Consider the following 19,431-nt stretch of genomic DNA (forward strand, 5'->3'; position numbering starts at 1 on the left):
ATCAACACATACACCTCTCATCCTGCCCCCTTACCATCTGCAAACATAACTCTCATAACATAAAGTCCCCCACCCCCTTTCCCAGCCATGCCACAAGTTCTTTGTTGAGTTTTATAGGGCCTCATAAATATTCTTTCATACCTCATTGAATTTCTTTGTTTTATTGTTCTCTTCAAACAATAACTTTTCTATGGTCAAATAATATCTCATCAATCAGCCTCATGCATATGTTATATCTGATAAATGTTCTTAGGGATACTAAATTGCATCTTGCATCCTTGCATCCTAATATTTTTATGTCTTAAAACATGTCTGGAATAAGATAAAACAGAGATACTGTAAACGTGTTGATTCACTTTTCCAGTTTTATTTCCAAATATAAATAAACACCTCAAACAAATATGAAAAAAGGAAGCCACACAGGTATCAGTATTCTGCAGTAATGATAGTAACATTAGCACCTTTAAGGCAGTCGGTTGAAGCCACATCTATTCGCCTTGACAATGTAGCATAATAAAATATTAAATGTACATACATTTACAAAAATATACATCCTTTACTATAACAAGCCCTGGTGGAATGCTTTTTTACAGCTTTAAGTAAAAACAAAGAAAAATAAAACAATAAAACAATAGATAAACTGGACAGCATGTTAGAAAATACTTTAAATATAAAAAACTACATATGCACTACATATGACATCTTTGACCGTGCAATTATATAACACATTACAAAAATAACATTAAAACTACACAGTATGTACACTCCTATTTCGTGAATGCTACATATCAAACAGACAATTGAAGTCTGTGATCAGTTTCATAATGTTTTGTTTTCAGCCTGTTCCTCTTCATACCTGCGCTCAACATTCCTCTGCTCGACTGCCCAACATGTAACAACGCAGTTCATGGGATTTGTTTCTTCATACTGTACGCAGCAGGAGCAACACAGGCTGTGCTAGTTGGCTTTTATTATCCCTCTGATAGAGATCTGTTGTTTGCACACGTCCAGACGAGTGCCGGGCTATTGTTTTGTTTTATGACCATCTCTGCTGGGTTGCCATGGCACTAAGGCCTCTGGCCCCAAAGTCTAATCCTGTCCAGTGTGTCGAAATTCCAGACGTTGGCTGAATCATTCCAGTATCACAGTCGTACTCCCAAATGTTGTCATAGTCCATTTCCTGGTCATCTGGTTCTGTGGGATCAAGATACGAGTGGTGATCTATAGGAGGGAGAGAAGATTCCCAGGCTTTTAGATTCAAACAATGAAAGACAAAACCTCGCCCTGACTGAATAAACTTAGACAGTCCCAACGTACTTATGGTATGATTGGCCCTGTCCCAATATTGCCCCGACAATTATCTTTCTGTAAAACCAGTATTGTAACCTGTCAATACATTTTCATTTGTTTCACTGTCTAATTGTTCAGAAACATGCAACCTGAAATCACTTGGTTGCAGCATGTGTTAGATTAAATCTGTAAATCTAAGATAAATGCAATTAGCAGGTACATGCTTCTCTTGTTTTCATCCAGGTGAGAACGCATCCGACATGGACAATCTCCTGCTGTGTGCTATATGTGTGAAAGGGCAACTCCGTAAAATGTCAGGACCTGATTCTCCGGATGTTGTCCGGGGTTCATATGTGAAAAAGGCTTGTGATAAACGAGCCTGTAGATATGAGAGAGCGTAACCCTGCCCAGTTGTGTGCTGTCAATCACACTGTAGGAGTAAATCCTGTCTGTGGAACAGTGCTCTCTTACACTGGGTTTCCGCTACATGAGACATCTGCACAAATGGCATTTAGAGAGGCACTAAGTTTCACTTCACTAGCACATTTGCGCATTTCCTGCACTTTCATTTCTGCAGCCTTTAACCTTCTGTCTACCTACTGACAGATTGAAATGTTCAATCAATTCAAAGTGCATGCTGTGTTTAATTTAAGGTGTAATGGAGTGTGAGCAATGTTCTGTGTCCTTGGTGGTATTTGGGTAGGCGGCTGACAATGTTGACTTTCATAACTCACACTTGTGAGGAAATATGATGCCACAGTGTTATAGCCATGATTTGAAAGAGCAACTATTGTTTCTCAATAGAAATATAAACCCTATTTAGCCATGAAAGATTGAAAATCTTGTCAAATAAAAAACATGCTGTCAGGACTGGGAGCACATAATCATTTACTATAAACTGCCGTACTTGAGTTCACACAGGGACACTGTAGATAAGATGAGGAATGTTTCATTAGGTTCATGATTGCATGCCTTCAGTTCTTACCTGGTGAGTAACCATAAGGCATTTGAGAGGTGTTCATCACAGAGCCCGATGGGAGGAGAATCTGTCAACAGATGTGAAAACAAAAGAAAGTTACTTCCCATGATCAACAATAACAAACATTCTCATGTTCGCTAAAATATCTTCATCTGCGGCACCTGTTCAAATATCACCTGCAGAACAAGTATATACACACGCTCTGCTACCATACAGCGCTCCATATTTTGCACCACAGCATTCCAGAAACCGGAGTGTCCTGGGAGACGAGTATCTCTGTGTTTCTCACCTGCTCTTGCACTTGGCCGGGCGCAGGCAGCAGCTTTAGCCTTGACACGGCCTCGGCTCTCTGCTCTGCTTGGCTTTGAGGAGCCTCCATCTCCAGGCCCAGAGCCTGTCCCTGGGAGTTGGTCAGGACCAGGCTTCTCCTGCAACGCTTGCCCAAGGGAGGTGTGCGTAGCTGGAAGGAGGAGGGTAGGAGCTGGGGGGTCTGCTGGTGGTGGTGCTGATGAATGGGTTCTTGCCAGCTCTGATGCTGAGGAACAGAGGGAGACATGTCAGGATGGGGCAGTTGTGAGCATGTGAATCAAGTGCTTAGATGATTAACAATAAGAATAATTTCACCTTGCTGTCAAATAGCTCTTTGGTTAAACGAGGTAACACTGCAATGAGCAGATTTTGGTTAAAAAAAATCTTGTTTGTCTATAAAATCAAATGAAATTGAGCTGGTTTAAGGTGATTTAACCAAGAATTGTGAAACAAGTAATTTCTAAATTTAGATTTAGTTGTTAATAACTAAAAATAGTTCAATCTTGTCATTAGAAATGATTTAACATGCTCAAAAAAATCCAGACTACCACCACGACCAAATAAAAAATAAGTGGAAATATGCAAAGGTGTAAACACGTTCAGCAATCAGCTTGATTACATAGACCTACTGATTCATGAGTTACTGGTTGTTGCCAAGTCTCTGACAACACCTGATCTTTCTTATTTTTCCACTGTGTGTATGTGTGTGTTTACTGCTTGATATCAGACAAGCTGTGCAGGTGTAAATTGAACCTATGGATCCAGTATCATTGACCCACTTACCACTGGCCTGGCCTCATCCAGAGAGTAGATTTCTGGGCTGCAGGGTTCATCGTACAGGGGCGACAAGGGCTGCCGGGGGGTGCACATGTCCGAGTGGCGCTGCGGGGCGTTCAGGGAGTAGTTCAGGGTTGTCTGAGGTGTGCTCCAGCTGTTTGACTGATCACAAAAGATCCAAACAGATCCAAGAGTTAATTTAAAACACCATGTGATGACTATCACCAAATTTCCCTCATCCTCGCTGTCTGTCATTTTCTCTCACGCTCTGAAGGTTCACATAAGGCAATCACATAAGCCACACTTAGTTTTGGGATTAAGGATCAAATTACCAATTAGATTTTGGACAACAGTCTGTTGTCTCAGAAAACTGCCGTCAGCTGTCAATATGTATAAAAACTGCACTCCTAACTGCCATATAAATGTGGGGATGTCCCCTGTGTATAGTAAATGTCTGATTGGTGGCTTAAGTTTTGTTTATGAACTATAATAGACATTTCATTCCTTGCACCATCAAGTAGATTTATCTTTCAACCTCAATTCTGCACAAATGCCACTATTACCCCCTCTCAGCCTGCTGCTCGGTGTGTCTATTTTTGTTACTGATCACATGACATGTAAAATAAGTCTACAGTCTCAAGGGGAATATTCAGTTATCAAGTTAGATGCCAAACTGACTTATTACCTTGACAAGCGGCGCTTTCTCCAGCTGCTGCGGGCTGGCACGGTGCAGGGCAGAGTAGGGCGTGCTGTAGATCTGAGACAGCACCGAGCTCTCTGCAGGCTGGAGGTAGGAGCTGCGCTGTGGGGAGGAGTAACGGAGTGACAAAGGTCGTAGGTCGGGCTTGGTGTGGGATGACACACTGTTGGTCCTGCTTCCCAGGCGGGCAGTTTCAGTCGAGGAGGGACGGCTGGAGCTATACTGTAGAGACAACAAACACACCCAGGGCAAAAGTCAGCCAAGAGTTGTGGACTTATACAACACGGGTGGCATCGGTGATTTCAACCACGGAGTGCTAATAAAGCAAACATCCTCCCCTCATCATTAGTTTTCTGCATCATTGTGTGTTTTTTAGTCACCGCTCTCGACTGAGTGTGTGAGAGGAAAAAGGTCATCACTCATCAGTTTAATTGGGAGAGTGGTGTTTGAGGTCAGAAGCTGAACAACAACATGTCTTCTGGGCACTGAGCCCTTTCCACTTAAAGCTAATTAGATGGGCAGTCGGCCTACATAGTCCGTCTCTCAGGAGAGTTTGGTCAAAAGTCCTGATAATGCAAAGAATCTGAAATTAACAAGCAAACTTTTCACTGCTGAATCAGCATGTAAGGGGCTCATATAAGATGTTTCTGGGATAAATTTCTGACTTTGTTAGGTTGTTTTTTTTTGCAAGGCCTGAGATTATCAGTTGTGCCTTTGTAGCTGCAACAGGAGCGGTTTAGTTGCTACACCTTGCTTAATAATTAACTCTGTAAAAGTAAAGCCTTGCTGCTCTGCTCCACCAAGGCAAATAAGAAGGAGGGGTCTTTTTTATCGATGTAAAACTAACTCCTACCACATTTATATTTGTGCAAATATTGGAGTATTGGTGTGTGTGTGCTTCAGTTTATTAGTTCAAGAATACTTAACACGAAAACTAGCAAACAGCTGACTTACACAGAGGGGCTCACAGTATCCTGGGGAGAGAGGGTTGTCTTCATGAATGGGTAACTGAAGGTTGTGGGACCCACGTCCACTCTGTGACTGGCTGAACTTTAAGGATTCAGAGCGTCCTTGGCTGTTTCCACTCCACCTGTCAAACTGGGGCGCCTGTAGGTCACACAAGATGCAATAAATTAATAATATGACAGAGCAAAGAAGCAAAGCTAAACAGACTTTTTTGGATTTCTTTTGGACTGTTGACTTAATAGTAGTAGTTGCAAGGTATTCATATGCTGAATGTTGATGAATGAATTATGAATGTTAATTTACAAAAGAGGCGCAGCTGCATTGTCTGCTTCTATTCTCACTTATCCTCATACTTAAATTCACTCTGCACGCAGGTTCACAAACCAGGTGGAGATAGCTTGCGTGATAGGTGTGGATCATCAGCAACAGTGAAGAATATAATTGTTTTTGGCCCATGAAATGAAGGAGGGCAGGGCTCACCTCTCTGTGCGTCGGGGTGTAGATGATGTCATACACAGGGGGCGGGGGACTGAGAACGGGCACGTCAGCAGCTTTGAAATGCTGGATCCACTCGCAGAACTCGGCCCTATCCAGACAGGACACCACTATGGGGTTGATCAGCTTTCCTGGGAAGAGAGGAGGGGGGGACAAAGCCTGTCATTCGGTCCAGTCGCTCACTGGAATGTGCTTCAGTCAGATTGCCATTCACTGAGGATAAAACCAGCTCATTCATGGAGGGTTACACTTTGTGACGCTAGCGGATTCATGGAAAAGGCCACTTAGCGTAAAACATGCATAAGAATGCACACTCACATTTAAATCCCTTTAACATGTCTATTTAAACAACAGTGTGCTGAAGAAACTGTGGCTGAGCAGCTCACTGATTCGGTGTATTTACCTTCAATCATAAAGGTGTTGGGTTTAACGTCTTGGCAGGGTGTGGTCACAGTAATCATGTTGAGTGGAAGTTTCCCCTGTAATCATAATGACTCTTAAACACAACTCTCTGATGCAAACATTGGAAAACATTGGATGTACTGTATGCACACAACTCAGGATATGATTAAACTTAAGGGGAAAAGTTCAATGAGGTCAATGGTACCTTATAGAAGAGCCCATCGTTCTCCTCTGACAGGATGATCAGCGTTGATGGGTACATCACCAGTAGTCTGTCATTCTGTTCCTGTGGACACATGAGAACAGCAGCTGATGAGCTTAAGGTGTGTGTGTAGTGTTTTCATTTGATAAGGGGGGCCGTATTTAAATATCCTTATCCAGTACTAGAATACCAGCGTCATTTTAATGGCAGTTTACTACTTTGTGTGTCAATTTGCATTTCTCTTATATAATTTTTTTCATTGTTACACTTCTGAAAAGGAGCATTTTTAGTGCAATATAAGGGATTTGGCTCTTGTAGAGCCTTCCTTTTCTCCCTTTGAGTGCAGGGTGTAAGGAAAATTCTCAATAAAGTAAAAAAATAAGCAATAAAGTAAAAGAGACCTTGTACAAGAGAGAATGGCACAAATACTTGATACAGCCTGATAAAGCCATCCCTTCTAACTATGTGAAGATAAGACCGAATAATGCAAAGTAAAGCACAGAGGCAGCCGTGAGACTTGGTGCAAACATTAAAAAAAACCACCAGTTTTATCCTTTAATACTCTGTTGAGAGACACAGTTTAAATCCCAGGAGGATCTACAGTCAAACCAGTTAGTGGGGCATTTAAAGGTGCGGCAGACAGAGAGTTTATGTTTCCTCTCCCTGGCGGAGGGTGTGTCTGGAGAGACAGCTGACATTCCAGCTGTGAGGTGAGTCGAGTCACTGCGTGAGCTGGGAAAATGCCTCTCACACACCCAGATCCTAAATCTCACACACTTCAATAGTGCTACCGCTATTTCCCACAGAGAATTAATTACAGATACCCATGCAAGCTGTGTCATGAGTACTGTTTTTATTGGCTGCTATGTGAAGCTATACCAGCATTATTTATTCACGCTCATGTCTGATTTGGCTCATAGTCATTTTCTCAAGAGTCATCAGTTGGTTGCAGGTGTCTGACACCATGTTACACCTTGACAGAAAAATACATATGAATAGGGTTATGTAAAGATGGACTCCAACCTTTCCCCTCAATCCTTACATTGTGTTGAGGTAATGCGTATGTGTGTTGCGCAATTTAAAAGCTATTTGAGTCACCTGGATTTAGAGCTGATGTTATCTTGTATTTATTCATCATGTGAAAAATTCCCAGAGTTTGACAACATGTATGTATCATAACTGACAGTATACCACACTGCAGATTGTGTGTTTTACTTCTGTATGACTCAGATTTGATAAGCAGTAGTTGTGTCGTACCTGACAGGGCAGGTGCTGCAGTCGGACTTTAGTGACGTAGGTGATGGGACCCAGGCTGTCTCGCTGAGAGCCCTCCCACTCGTAGATGGGCTCTCTGTTGATGGAGTTCCTCAGCTCCTCTCTGCCTTCAGGAGTCTCATGCTGGTTTAGCTATGGAAGGTACACAAGGGATAACGGAAGTCAGACAGAATCATAAGCAAAGTAAATATGAACAGAGCTCTGCCCTTAAGCAAATTTAAACATGTTGATTTTTCCCCCCAGAATATCACTCTTTGTTGTGTAGCCTCCTAAGCTAAGGCTTATAAAAGCATCATCAGTTCTGTTATTTTTCTTCTGTCATGACACATCTAAGGTTCATGTGTTTCATCAGCTATTTCCCCACCTGTGGGTGTGGATTCAGCACTTTAACCCTGTGCAGATGTTGGGGTTAAGTTTGATGTAGGCTGTGATGCGGTCAAGGCCGCTCCCTAGTATCCAGCCCCGAGGCCCAGAGCTGGCAGTGACCTACTTGACTCACCGAATCTACACGCTCACACACATCCTGTTTTATCAGAATGGGTTGAAAACAAAAGCATTTTCCTGGCTAGTTCACCAGATGGATTAGAAGATGACCACATTCATGTGGATCTTGTTGTGTTGCAGCACAAGAGCGGGTTTTTATGAGTCATTGGCTATTTGGGGAAAGGAGCCACCAAAAAAGTGTTGTTGAACTTACCTTCACTCTGGTGAAGTTCTCAGGTGCAATTGCAGTGCCTCCATTCGCCTCGATATTTTCTTTAAGTAGGCCAAACCATAGGTCCAATTCCTCTTGGTTGGCACAGTAGACGATGATGTGGTTAAGGCTGACACCTGCAGGGAAAGGCAAAGGTCACAAGGTCAAAAGGGAAAATGGCACCAAGGGTTCTCGTTTTTTTTTTTTTTCTGAAAGCTTTCCGTTATGGTGATGAATCATTAATGGGGTTCACACTCTGTTTCCTTGGGTGTTTAGAGCCTGTTATGTAATATACATAATAAATGTTAACACATGTTCAAGACAGTAAACCACATGTAAGAGTTACTGTGGAAGATCAGTCCCTTGACCCGCCTCGTTTGGCATTTAAAAATTGTAGCAGACTCTCCCTCCCACAACCTGCTTACCCAGGAGGAGTGAACAAGACCTGGGATGAAAAGAGCTGGAATCTCCCTCTATCCGTCCCACACATACCAGAGATAAACAACAGAGATAGCCTCTTTCATTCCAGCCCCACAGCTTTGTACTGTAATTGTTGAGAACTATAGCCTTGCCTACTGACTGCTCCTTAATAAGCAGCCACTCTGGACTCATCTGTTGACTTTCTCTTCATTTCAGCTCTTAATTGTAGACCTTGACCATAGCACTCCCTTGAAAAGTGTCCACATTTGAAGCAAGAAAAGTGATGTGAAAATTCTGGGGACTGGAACATATAATGAGACTTTCGCTCATTCAAACTATTACTCAGTTTACAGAGGTCATTAACTGTTGTTAAAAGTAATTAACTGTCATTTTCTAACTTTCACAGCCGCACTAATTCAAACCATGTGAAGGCTTCTGGGAATATTCTCAGACTGTCTCATCACACTAACTCACCAGCACCACTTAATACTAAAGCTGATTCATATTTTCAGCCATGTGTGAGGAAGACGAAAGCCTCACAGAGGAAACATCTACATCGGATCTCTCACTTGACTCAGAATTTCGTCATGTTTCCTCAACATGTTCCTTGTCAGTGAGTCGTCCCGTAAGGTAAGTAAAGTTCTGTAGTGTGTAATGAAAACAACTGAAATACAATAACACAAAATAACAAGCTTGATCCGGGAAATTGAAGAGCCAAATATGAGAAAGCAACGTCAAACTGCGTCAATATTGTGACAGCAGAGATGTTTCAGATTTCACTTAGATAACGTTGAAGACATATAAACACAGAAACCTTACACTCTTCATAACTGACTGACCTTATACAAGTTAGATTTCCTTTTAACTTCATGGAGTTTATTGTTTCACCAGGCAAAGATCAAAGTTTAGTCCCTACAGCATCCTATTTCTACGTAATGAATAGTTTCAGATTGTCCTTTCAGAGTTCAAAAGCTAAGTGGCATTACTACCAGACATTAACCTGAGCAGTTTTTGGAATGTGCCATAGATTATATGCAGTGACAAGGCTAAGAGCGGTAGCCGGGCTTTTCTGCACGACAGCTGGGCTGACTAAAGTGCACCTGTTGTCTAACAAGTGGGGCCTTTAAAGCCAGTTTGGCCCCCTGGCCAAGGGTGAAGGGGGCCCAACTCTAGTTAGTCTTGGGGTTGAGTGGAGGTGAAGAGGGTCGCGGCACCTTTGAATCACTGGAATGTGACAACATAGGAAATGCTGCAGCTTGAAAATAGCGTGTAGTTCCTTGCTGGTTTTTTAAGTGAGGAGAATTTTTACTTTGATCCATCAGTGATGAGAGGGACAAACATAGCAGACCACCAGCAGAGGTAAAAATAGTGACTTACTATGACCATTAAAAATGTAGTAAGAAGTAAGAAGTCAGCCACAGCTTATAAACATCCTTCTGGATTAGTCAGTTCCAGTCTGAGTGATTGATCAGCTAAATTCAACACAGCCAATAAAATCTCAAAACATTACAACATTCAAGGGCTTTGTGCCAACACCCACTTTTGTCTCTTCAGTACAAGTTGAACTTACCGTTTATTTGAAAGGCAAATTCTTGGGGTTGGCTGTGGTTGCAGTTCTGTTGCAGGTTGCAGATGGTGAGTTCTTTCAATGGAAGAGTCCCCTGCACACAAAACAACAAAAAGTTCAGTCATACTTCTTTGGACAAAAAAACATTCTCTCATTTATACACTTCTAAGCATTCTCTGCTACATTTCCCTTGCTATTATGCTCTATTTGAGAAGACTGTTCTGCTCTAAATTAACTAAAACACAGTTATAAAAGCTTATTCACCGTGACACTGAGGTCTTGTAAGCCAATGATGTAGTCATGTCTGCCTTCCATTTACCGTCATCTATATGCTGACTAACACTGTTTGCAGGTGCTTAGTTGACTCTTTTTTGACATGACAAGTTTAGCCCTCAACAGACACAGAATCATGATGATTAATGACTGCTCACGCTTTATGAGACAGGTAAAGAGAAGTAATCATACTTTCTGTTTATCAACACACTGCTGGTTGACAGGGTATGCATGTCAAAAGTTATGATGACATAAAACTCTGCCCCAAAGGAATATTTAAAACTATTAAAAAAAAATCAATCCTGAGATATTGAGGAACCCTGGATTCTAATGAAGGGATGCATTTTTTGATAATATTGCCTGAGTTAAAACTCACCTGGTATGTCAGTCCGCTTGTGTTGTTGGACACAAAATGAAGGTGTGTCTGGAAGAGATCCAAGTAGCAATCATGTACGTCCTGCAGAGATGATAAGAGAAGTTGCAGATATACTGTTGATAAAAAGTAAGTCGGGTGGCCTCCAGATTTGTGCAGAATTCATGCATGTGCAGGTTTTAATTCCAACCAAACATTACAGCAGCTAATTTCACAGATTTGCAAACTTTTAATTAGAAAACTATTTGGTGAAATCAGCTGGTTTAGTGTTTTGATTAAACGAAACAGTGCATGTGCAATGGTATCAGTGGGCGTTGTCTAGAGGCCTATGTTGTAATCTAATCTCTTTTCTAATGTTTTCTCTGATGAGGAAAATATTACAGTCATATATTACAGCCCAATAAGCCTCTAAGATTAATGATTCTTTAAATCCCTGCCAGGAGTTATGTCTAATTCTTTATTTCATATTGGAACATCTTGTTCTTGTATCATCAGCTGTTTTATGAATCATCTAAAGGAAGTGTTGTGATTGAGTAGGTTCTGGATGCTCAGAAATGTGAAAACTTCTTAAGTGACCACAAAATATGATTAATAGTCACTTCACTTCCCTTTCTTTAATGATAATTGTATGGCTTTCTTTGTCAATACTTGGGTAATACATGTTTCCTTCCTTCGTGGTTTTATTTTTCTGTTGTAATACAATGTGTTCATTTGCCATCATGAGCTCACTGAACACGCCTTTGCTTCTATCAATCTTTTCTTTTTTCTCTACTTTTTGACAGCTCTTGTGACAAAGCTCTGACAAATTGCAGTTCCCACAGCAAGGAGCCGGCGTGTCCTCTATCAGTCCCTGGGATCAGAGTTACACTCTCTACCCTGAGGTTTTCTCTCTGAGATGTTTCACAAGAGCAGCAGAAAAGAGCATGTCCAAACACAGGCTGCGGTCCGCTTTGTGGAGAACTGATTGGATTATTCACAGCCAGCCACCACGTCAATGCCAGCAGCGAGTTTCAGTGTGTTTGGTGGCTGCAGAGCAACATCCTGTTACTCTCCACCTGTTTTTGTGGTTTTGGCACTCACAGGGCTCACATGGATGACTGGCATGATGTGTCATTGTAGGCTTGGTCATTGTTTAAGACTTCATTGACCACAATAAAGATTTTGCAGCGCTTGCTTTGTTGCTTTCCTGATATTTCAACATAGACTCATTAAAACGTTATTTTTAATCCACTCACCTGGCAGTGAACGAAACGGAAACGAACTTTGGAGCTGTGAATCATCCGGCCATAATTCTTCACATTGATACTGCTTTTCTTCCAGCCGCTTGCCGGGTCATAGGGGAATGGCGGATCCCATTTTATATTCTCTATCGTCTGCAGATCTTTGGAGGACATTTCCTGCAATCATAATCACGGTGTCGGTGAAGTTTGAACATGACAATGATTAAACCAGTCAGACCAGCTGTTAAAGTCGGTCAGAGAGACAGCAATAAAAAATCAAATCGTGCACAGATTGACATTTGTAGGAGAGCAATTTTGTTTGGTATGCAGATGATAGGGTTTCATGTTAGTGCCGTTTCCTGCGAGCCGACGGAGGGTCTTACCTTCCTGGGGGTGACAGTGCAAAGGATATTGATGATACTGTTGGACTTCTCCTGTCCCTCTTGGGGATTCTTCTTGCGAAACAGGCGACTGCTGCTCAAGAGAGAGGAAAACCACGTGTTAGCACTCACTTTCCAGTGTTTACCATCTAGTCCATGTTTGCCTTTCAGTTCAACTTCACGACTGCAGTGTCAACAAAGAATATTTCCTGTTCACAGTCATTTGTTACTGTTGTCAGATGGAGAGATGACCTAAAAAAACAGTCTTTGCTCTACTATTTGAATTCATAAATTCAGGGTCAGTGACTTATTTTTCTGTTTTCCTCTTTTTTTTTTACATTATAATCAAATGACAGTGACTCTGGACCCACTGGCAGAGTCAATGAATCATGGTTTCTATCTCATGTCATATAAATTAACCAGAGCCGCTTCCTTTGTCCTCATTCCATCAATGCCAGCCATTTAAATGATAAGAACAATCAGGTCTTGTGTTTCTGATAGTTAGGATATGCATAGGCAAATCAGTGTTCAATGTCCCTCTTTGTTTTGCATGACCCTCATCTGTTACCATTAGTGTCACAGCTTTATGAGGAAGCTCCCCACGCTGCAATGATAAGGCTCAGGGACTGCTTTTACAATCTCGGTTTGTAGTTTATCTGCTTATCTGCACATATGTGTTTCAGTGTCCTTTGTGCAACAACCCAGGGCTTTGTCTGCGCAGTGGGAATCAAGGCCTGTCTAATCAGGAAGTCCATGTCTGTGATGCTTTCCCACTACATCTCTTTTTTACAGCTCACTTGTGCACAGAGAAAAATGCGATAACCGTGTACACTGATGCAATCTGCAGTTGCAAAGTGAAAGAGGAATGTAGATAATAGACAGGTAGAGATTTGCACACCCAACATTCTCCAAGTCATTGCTGAGGCATTCAACAGCTACTCACTCCTCTTCTCTGTGGGGAATACCTGAGTCTGGCCTAATTCACTAACACAAAGAGTTAGTAGGGAACACGGGAAATAGGAACACTGAATGTATTGTTCACACTCAACCATCGATCCAACTTGGAAAGCGTATCAGTGTTCAAGCTTGAGCCGTTGGGTTTTTGAAACCCAGTGGGGGGTTTTATTGGGTTTTTATTTGAAAACCAAGAGCTACATGGCATGTTTGACAAAACCAGACCCTGAATCATCACACTGGAGCAGAGGCTAATTAGAATCAGATGTGGTGGTCTAGCAGAGTGGGCTGTACCAAGTGTAACATGCCCAGGCATATAATAATCCCAGAGGATTAAAGAAAACCAAATAGAAATCCAAGTATAACCCGTTAATGTCAGTCAGATCCTACATTCATGTTCAAAGCCTTCAGGTCAGATCATTACAAGCTGTTAACTTGTACATCAGGAGTCATAAACCGGATATCATCAGTCAATAATTATAATTGCCCACATGTGATCATGATAATGAATGGGGTCAGGTCCTGATTTTGGAGGGAAACCAGATTCACTGACAGCTGCTGGCAGATCATCTTCACAGAGATGCAAAGAGGAGGCAAATGGTAACTGGATCATTGACACCGTTGGCCAGGCGGGCACCACTCAGGCACGACTCCGGGACTATCCCGTATTACCATATGATCCTGACCCTGGCCTCACAAAATTCACAACCTCTGTTTAACCCCACTGCTCAAACCCTGAGAAATACCAAGAATTCCTTCCAGCTGAAATGCAAAGTCTAAAATAACAGCAGTCAAGGGCATGACGTGTACTCCGTATAGAGCAAACACACTAACACAAGTACAGTAAGAACGCCTGGACAAGTTGGATTGTTCTTACCTGTTTCTGCGTATGAAACTCTTGCTGGAGAATCTGAAGTTGTGCTGGGGGACACATGACATGCTGCTCCCCATGCTGCTGTGCTCTGTGGGGCTTTGCGCTGCTCTATAGACAAACTGTACTCCTTCTGTGATGGATGAGTGTAATCCAAGAGTGCAGTGCGCTCCCTGCTGAAGTCTGACTTATACTGAGTGAGCACTGGGCAGGGTGAGGGCTGTATAGTCAGACCTGTGAGAGTGACTGCGTAGGAGGGGTGGAGTCTGGGGCTGTGTCACAGGCTGTGTGTGTGTTTGTGTGTGTGTAGCGAATAACCAGTAGGACTCACACCTTCTGTGAGTTGCCTCTGTCTGTTAAATCAATCCCAACAACAAAGACAGGGGGGTTCAGGGAGAAGTGTGCCTTTTCACACCTTCCAGGAGCCAAATGGAGCTCATTGTGGGTCGCCACTGAAATGAGTGGTCACTAAACACACTGGATGGTGTGTGTCAATCAAAGGGGAAGATGGGAGCTTCCACTGGCATGCCCAGACATGAAAAAATGCCTGCAGCCTTAAGGAGTCTATTTATTATTGGCCCACATGCTTGAAACACATCAGTGTCATTTTGAAACTGAGGTATCCAGGAAGTATTATATTACTATGAACTTCCCTGTTTTTGTGGTTTTACTAATTTAAAAAGAAAACACACTGTAGATGTTAAAAATAAGCAAAACCTCACTATGATATTTAAACCAGGGGTACAAATGTTTTAGGTATCACATTGTTTTATGAGATATCAGTCTTGTTCTGCCTTTGTTCTCTATGGGATATTTGTCTTTAGCCTTTCATCACTTCTAGGTCAGTCGTCTGTCAGTGTGTGAAGGGAAGGGAAGATAGTTTAAACAGGATGCTTGTGTATTCAAAGCCTCTCATTTTCATAAGGCAAGAAGTGTATGCAAACAGTGTCCTATTTGCATGTAAGGTGTTTGTTCCTAATTCATATATGAGATATCTACAAACTAAAAGGTGAAACCCTCCCTGACAAAATGATTGATGCACAAGCCTAAAATACACTTTAAGTAGGTAAATACAGCTTTTCTTCCTCAGTATTTAATTTTTTTTCTTAATGAATGTACAGTATAATGGAATAAGGTGTTTGAGTTGATAGTACAGTCGACATAAAGTAAAGTTAGTTGTAAGTAAGCCTTTAAAACAAAACAACTTCGGTTTTAGGTTGCAACACCCATGACTCACACTAGGAAACATTATCCTTAAATTAACAGTGACAAGTGGACTTATCAATCAGACGGAGGAGTCAAACACTCGTGATCATCCTGTGTTTGCTCACTTATTAGGTCATTGCTATTAGCTCCTTTGGTCATAAAATGAAACAGGCACAGCTCCCTGTCAGGTAAAGTCAACCTGTTCAACCAGATTGTTAAAACGGATGCACCCGAGGCAGCAACAGTCATCTGTCTGTTAAAAACCAACTGCAGAGTCATTGTCACCTTCCAGCCTCTAAGACACTGTAGTATTGTTCTCTAAACCCTGTTTGATGGGCTCCAGAGCTCATGACAAGATCACGTAATTTAATCAGTGAAGAATACTGATTGAGCTGCATGTGATGTAACTGAATATAAAACATCTTGGTAAGTGACAGACAAGATGTAGAGCTGACCAAAGAAAATAACTTTTATCGCATCAGTAGGTGAAGTGCAGACTGATAATATAGATTGCCAGCATCTTATCTTGCCTCCATTTCACCGAGTTAATGTCTGCCTCTCACATGATTAGCACTGAGTGGGGTTTGTTCTTCTTTAGAAAGCAGAATTACAAGTAGAAAGAAACCGTGTGAAACACTTCAACCTCCAACAAGCAGGGACAGGATAGATCAATGTCATGGCCACTAAAAACACGATGTGTCATATAAAATCGGCCCTAACTTATCACAACTTGTCATTTAGATACGTAGCTTGTTAGCCACAATGTTAGAAACTTGGTTAAAGAGCCACCTAATTAACAAGAATACCAACAACTTTTTAATTTTATTAACTAAAATAATTACAGTTACAAAGGAAAAATATTTGCTGTATATTTTGGAGAAATAGATTCCTTTTGTATTTTATCTTCTACAGAAAATTCAGATAGTGAGGTGCAAATAACTGAAAACAGTGCCATTTTATTTACTGTCAATACATTTTATAAACACAGTTACCATCCTTTTATATATATATAATATATATACTATATATATTATTTCTGCTGTTTACTTTCAGCCTTTACTTGTTGCTGACCTCATAGCTGAATACTAAATCTTTATTTTTTATTTTTGTATCTGTGAGTCCTTAAAGGGACCCTCTGAGTCAGTGTAATCCTGGTAGCTGTTTGAGGTCCCTGTTTGTCTTTAGTTTCATTTCAATTCAAAGTAATCTGATCATTTTACTGAATAATCCATCTGATTACACATGCAGTGTAATTCAACCAATGATTTAATCATTTATATTCACGTGCAAGCATATTTCCTGTGTATTGTTGATCATCACGGAAAAGCATTACGAGATAGTACATGTAGCCCGTATGGTGACTAACACTTCTGTAAGTATCCCTAGAATATGAGGAAGGCAGCCAACTGAAAAAAACGAAACTAGGGAATTTCTGCTTTGAGATCAATCCTGTTTCAGTCGGACATTATAGGCAAGGTGCATCATCCAGTCTTCACAAAGGGTACAGGTTAACCAACTCTTTCCCAAGAATTCCAACATTCAATCAGAAACTACATTACATCAGATAAAAAAAATGTAAGTGGGTGGACAAACCTGCCCCTAAAATACAATAACAGTTTAGGTATAACCATAAACTTCATGACAAACATTTTTGTTCATCTATGCAAAGTCAGTTGGTCCAAAAAAGAAAAAGAGTGTCAGTTGGTCACAATGATTTTATCTGACATGAAACATCTCAACAAATATTGTATGTGTTGACATAAAATTTGACCCAGATATTCAAGGTCCTCAGAGGATTAGTCATTGCCAAAAATTTCCAAACAACAACTCTTGACTTCAGGATTATCTCTGAAACTAATGACTCAATCCCAGTCAGTCAATTAAGAGGTGTTTAAACTTGTGAGACGCTAACACGCAAAATGTTAGTATCTTCCACTAACATGCTGTTCATTAGCATATTACCATCTAACTATAGTTATGTGTATATGCTGAGATGCTGAAGGCAACTTTTGCATGTAAACATGCTGTTTGTTAATATGCTAGCAGTGCTGAAGTTGATGAGGTAATAGTAGGGTTGGGTTATGTTTGTCATGTTTACAAGTTTACATTAATGATTCATTGATGGTATTCATAACTTTGTAAGTGGAAATGTTTTTAAAATCTCTGAGATGACAAATTGCGGCATAAACAGAATTTTTTCTTTAAATATCAGAGCTTATGAAGTTACCTTTTAAACTTTATTTTGTCGTTTACTCTGTCTTTTCCAAAAGCGAAACTGAAAGACGATAAAAACAAACATTGAACCAGTTCCAAGTTCAATGTCCATTACTTGTGTCATAACTTGTAACATAAAGGTGACGTATGTGTTGTTTACGTGACCTGTTTAAAATACAACCTACAGATATCAGTTTGATGGCAGCATCAGATGTCTTTAAACAACCACTGAACAGAGGATAAACCCTTTCGATTTGAGTAACAACATTATCTTTACTCTGGCGACACTCTCAGACCAAACTGTACATTTTTTCCCTTCTAGTGGTGAAACAAGTTTGTCTCTCCATTTTACAAACATCGAAAAATTTTGGTTCTGATGTGTAATGAGTCTCATGGGGCCAGTATACACGTGGGATCATTGTCTGAAACCTCCAGAGCTGCGTCTGAAAGTTTTTGTAACATTTCAAAACCAACAATTCAACAAGCAACATATCGTACAAAGTGCTTATTTTCAAGCAGACCATGTCCTTCACATGGTGACTACAGACTTTTATAAATGTGCTTGTTGTTGTTATATAACTCACTTTGTGGGTAAGGTTAGGTTACCACAGTAGATTGCACGCCTACAGACGTGTGTCATATTGTTTGATGGGAAAGGGGAAATACCGGGTGCTTTGCCAAAAGCAACAGCATATCTAGAAAGACAAACAGCCCATTCATTTTTTCCTACCGTATTTCAGATGGTATATCCTGAATGAGCTGTTTCCTAACAATAGCCCACATAGTTTCCCATTAAAAATAATGACTTTTTATTATCTGGTATGTTTCAGTTTCTCAGTCTGTGCTCACCAAAATAATGTTAGATTGGACCCATCTCTGTACCAACGTAGAGGACAGTTTGGGTTTCTTTAAAGTTTAGACCATTTTATTAGATGTTTCACATCTGCTCAAAACAAGAAGCCTAAATTGACAAAATATTCATAATGTCATTCCCTCCATGTGTGGTGGGGTTGAACTTTGGCTCTCCCTGAGAAGTCACTCGCTTGTGTTTATCCAGACTCAGCGGGTGAGAGCAGCGGTGCTAAAGTCACACCTCAGGCCACTAAAACAGAGTCTGGATATGAGGCCCCCAACATCAGGTGTCCAACAGAGAATCTGACGTGCCAAAGTTCTCACACAGGACGACCATAAAGGAATCTTAATTGGACCCCGGCCCTCCTTTGAAGGCAAGATCAGTCAAAGTCTGATTAACTATCTCAATTTCTAAATTCAGTAGATCCCAGTTTCTGTCACACTCCACCAGTTTATCTGATTATAGTAAACTAGAGAGAAGAAGACTGTTTTTATTTAGATGTAACAGATATGACAGACTTACAAACATAATCACACACTGTGAATGTCGGGGTTCTTACGTTGATATGATCTTTTTTCATCATCTATTTTTACTTCAACTTTATGGAAAAAAACTAAACAAAGAAGTCAGCATTAAGACTACCTACAGGCATGTGTTGTGGTGACATGTCAGACATGGTTTAGAATTTCCGAGGAACTCTGCTGACGTCTTAACTATTAAAATGAGAGATAGAAAAAAAAACTGTGTGAAACTGCTACAGTCTCACTGCTTAGATTAATACCAAATATCTACTGCAGATATTGCACCAACCTTTTAATATACTTTTTAGATTTTCTTAGTCTAATCTATCTGACTTAATATATACTGCGCATAATTAAAGGAATACATACATTGTAGGAATTTAAAGGGATACAGAACTTACACTGATAAAAGCAGCATAATTATATAATGGGGTCATGTTTGATGCTGTCAGAGGTGTTGATTCAACTAGTTTTTAATGTTGTCAAGCAC

General features: G+C 40.8%; 1 protein-coding gene and 1 long non-coding RNA gene across 2 annotated transcripts; one reads left to right on the plus strand and one right to left on the minus strand.

The window, feature by feature from the left end:
- Window positions 1-175: 175 nt before the first annotated feature.
- Window positions 176-16,335, minus strand: plekhn1 (pleckstrin homology domain containing, family N member 1). Its single transcript, XM_042409229.1, has 16 exons — window positions 14,154-16,335; window positions 12,326-12,416; window positions 11,958-12,119; window positions 10,726-10,806; window positions 10,080-10,170; window positions 8,093-8,226; window positions 7,378-7,527; window positions 6,124-6,204; window positions 5,920-5,995; window positions 5,502-5,647; window positions 5,010-5,162; window positions 4,041-4,277; window positions 3,362-3,517; window positions 2,559-2,804; window positions 2,276-2,336; window positions 176-1,221 (listed from the first exon to the last, which is right to left on the minus strand). The coding sequence occupies exons 1-16, from the start codon at window positions 14,225-14,227 to the stop codon at window positions 1,037-1,039; spliced, it is 2,124 nt and encodes a 707-aa protein (XP_042265163.1). The 5' UTR covers window positions 14,228-16,335; the 3' UTR covers window positions 176-1,036.
- LOC121895786 lies at window positions 8,237-11,894 on the plus strand. Its single transcript, XR_006095844.1, has 2 exons — window positions 8,237-9,139; window positions 11,505-11,894. It is a non-coding gene; the product is annotated as an uncharacterized LOC121895786 (long non-coding RNA).
- Window positions 16,336-19,431: the final 3,096 nt, after the last annotated feature.

This window comes from Thunnus maccoyii, chromosome 4 (genome assembly GCF_910596095.1).
Source record: "Thunnus maccoyii chromosome 4, fThuMac1.1, whole genome shotgun sequence".
Lineage (NCBI taxonomy): Eukaryota > Metazoa > Chordata > Actinopteri > Scombriformes > Scombridae > Thunnus > Thunnus maccoyii.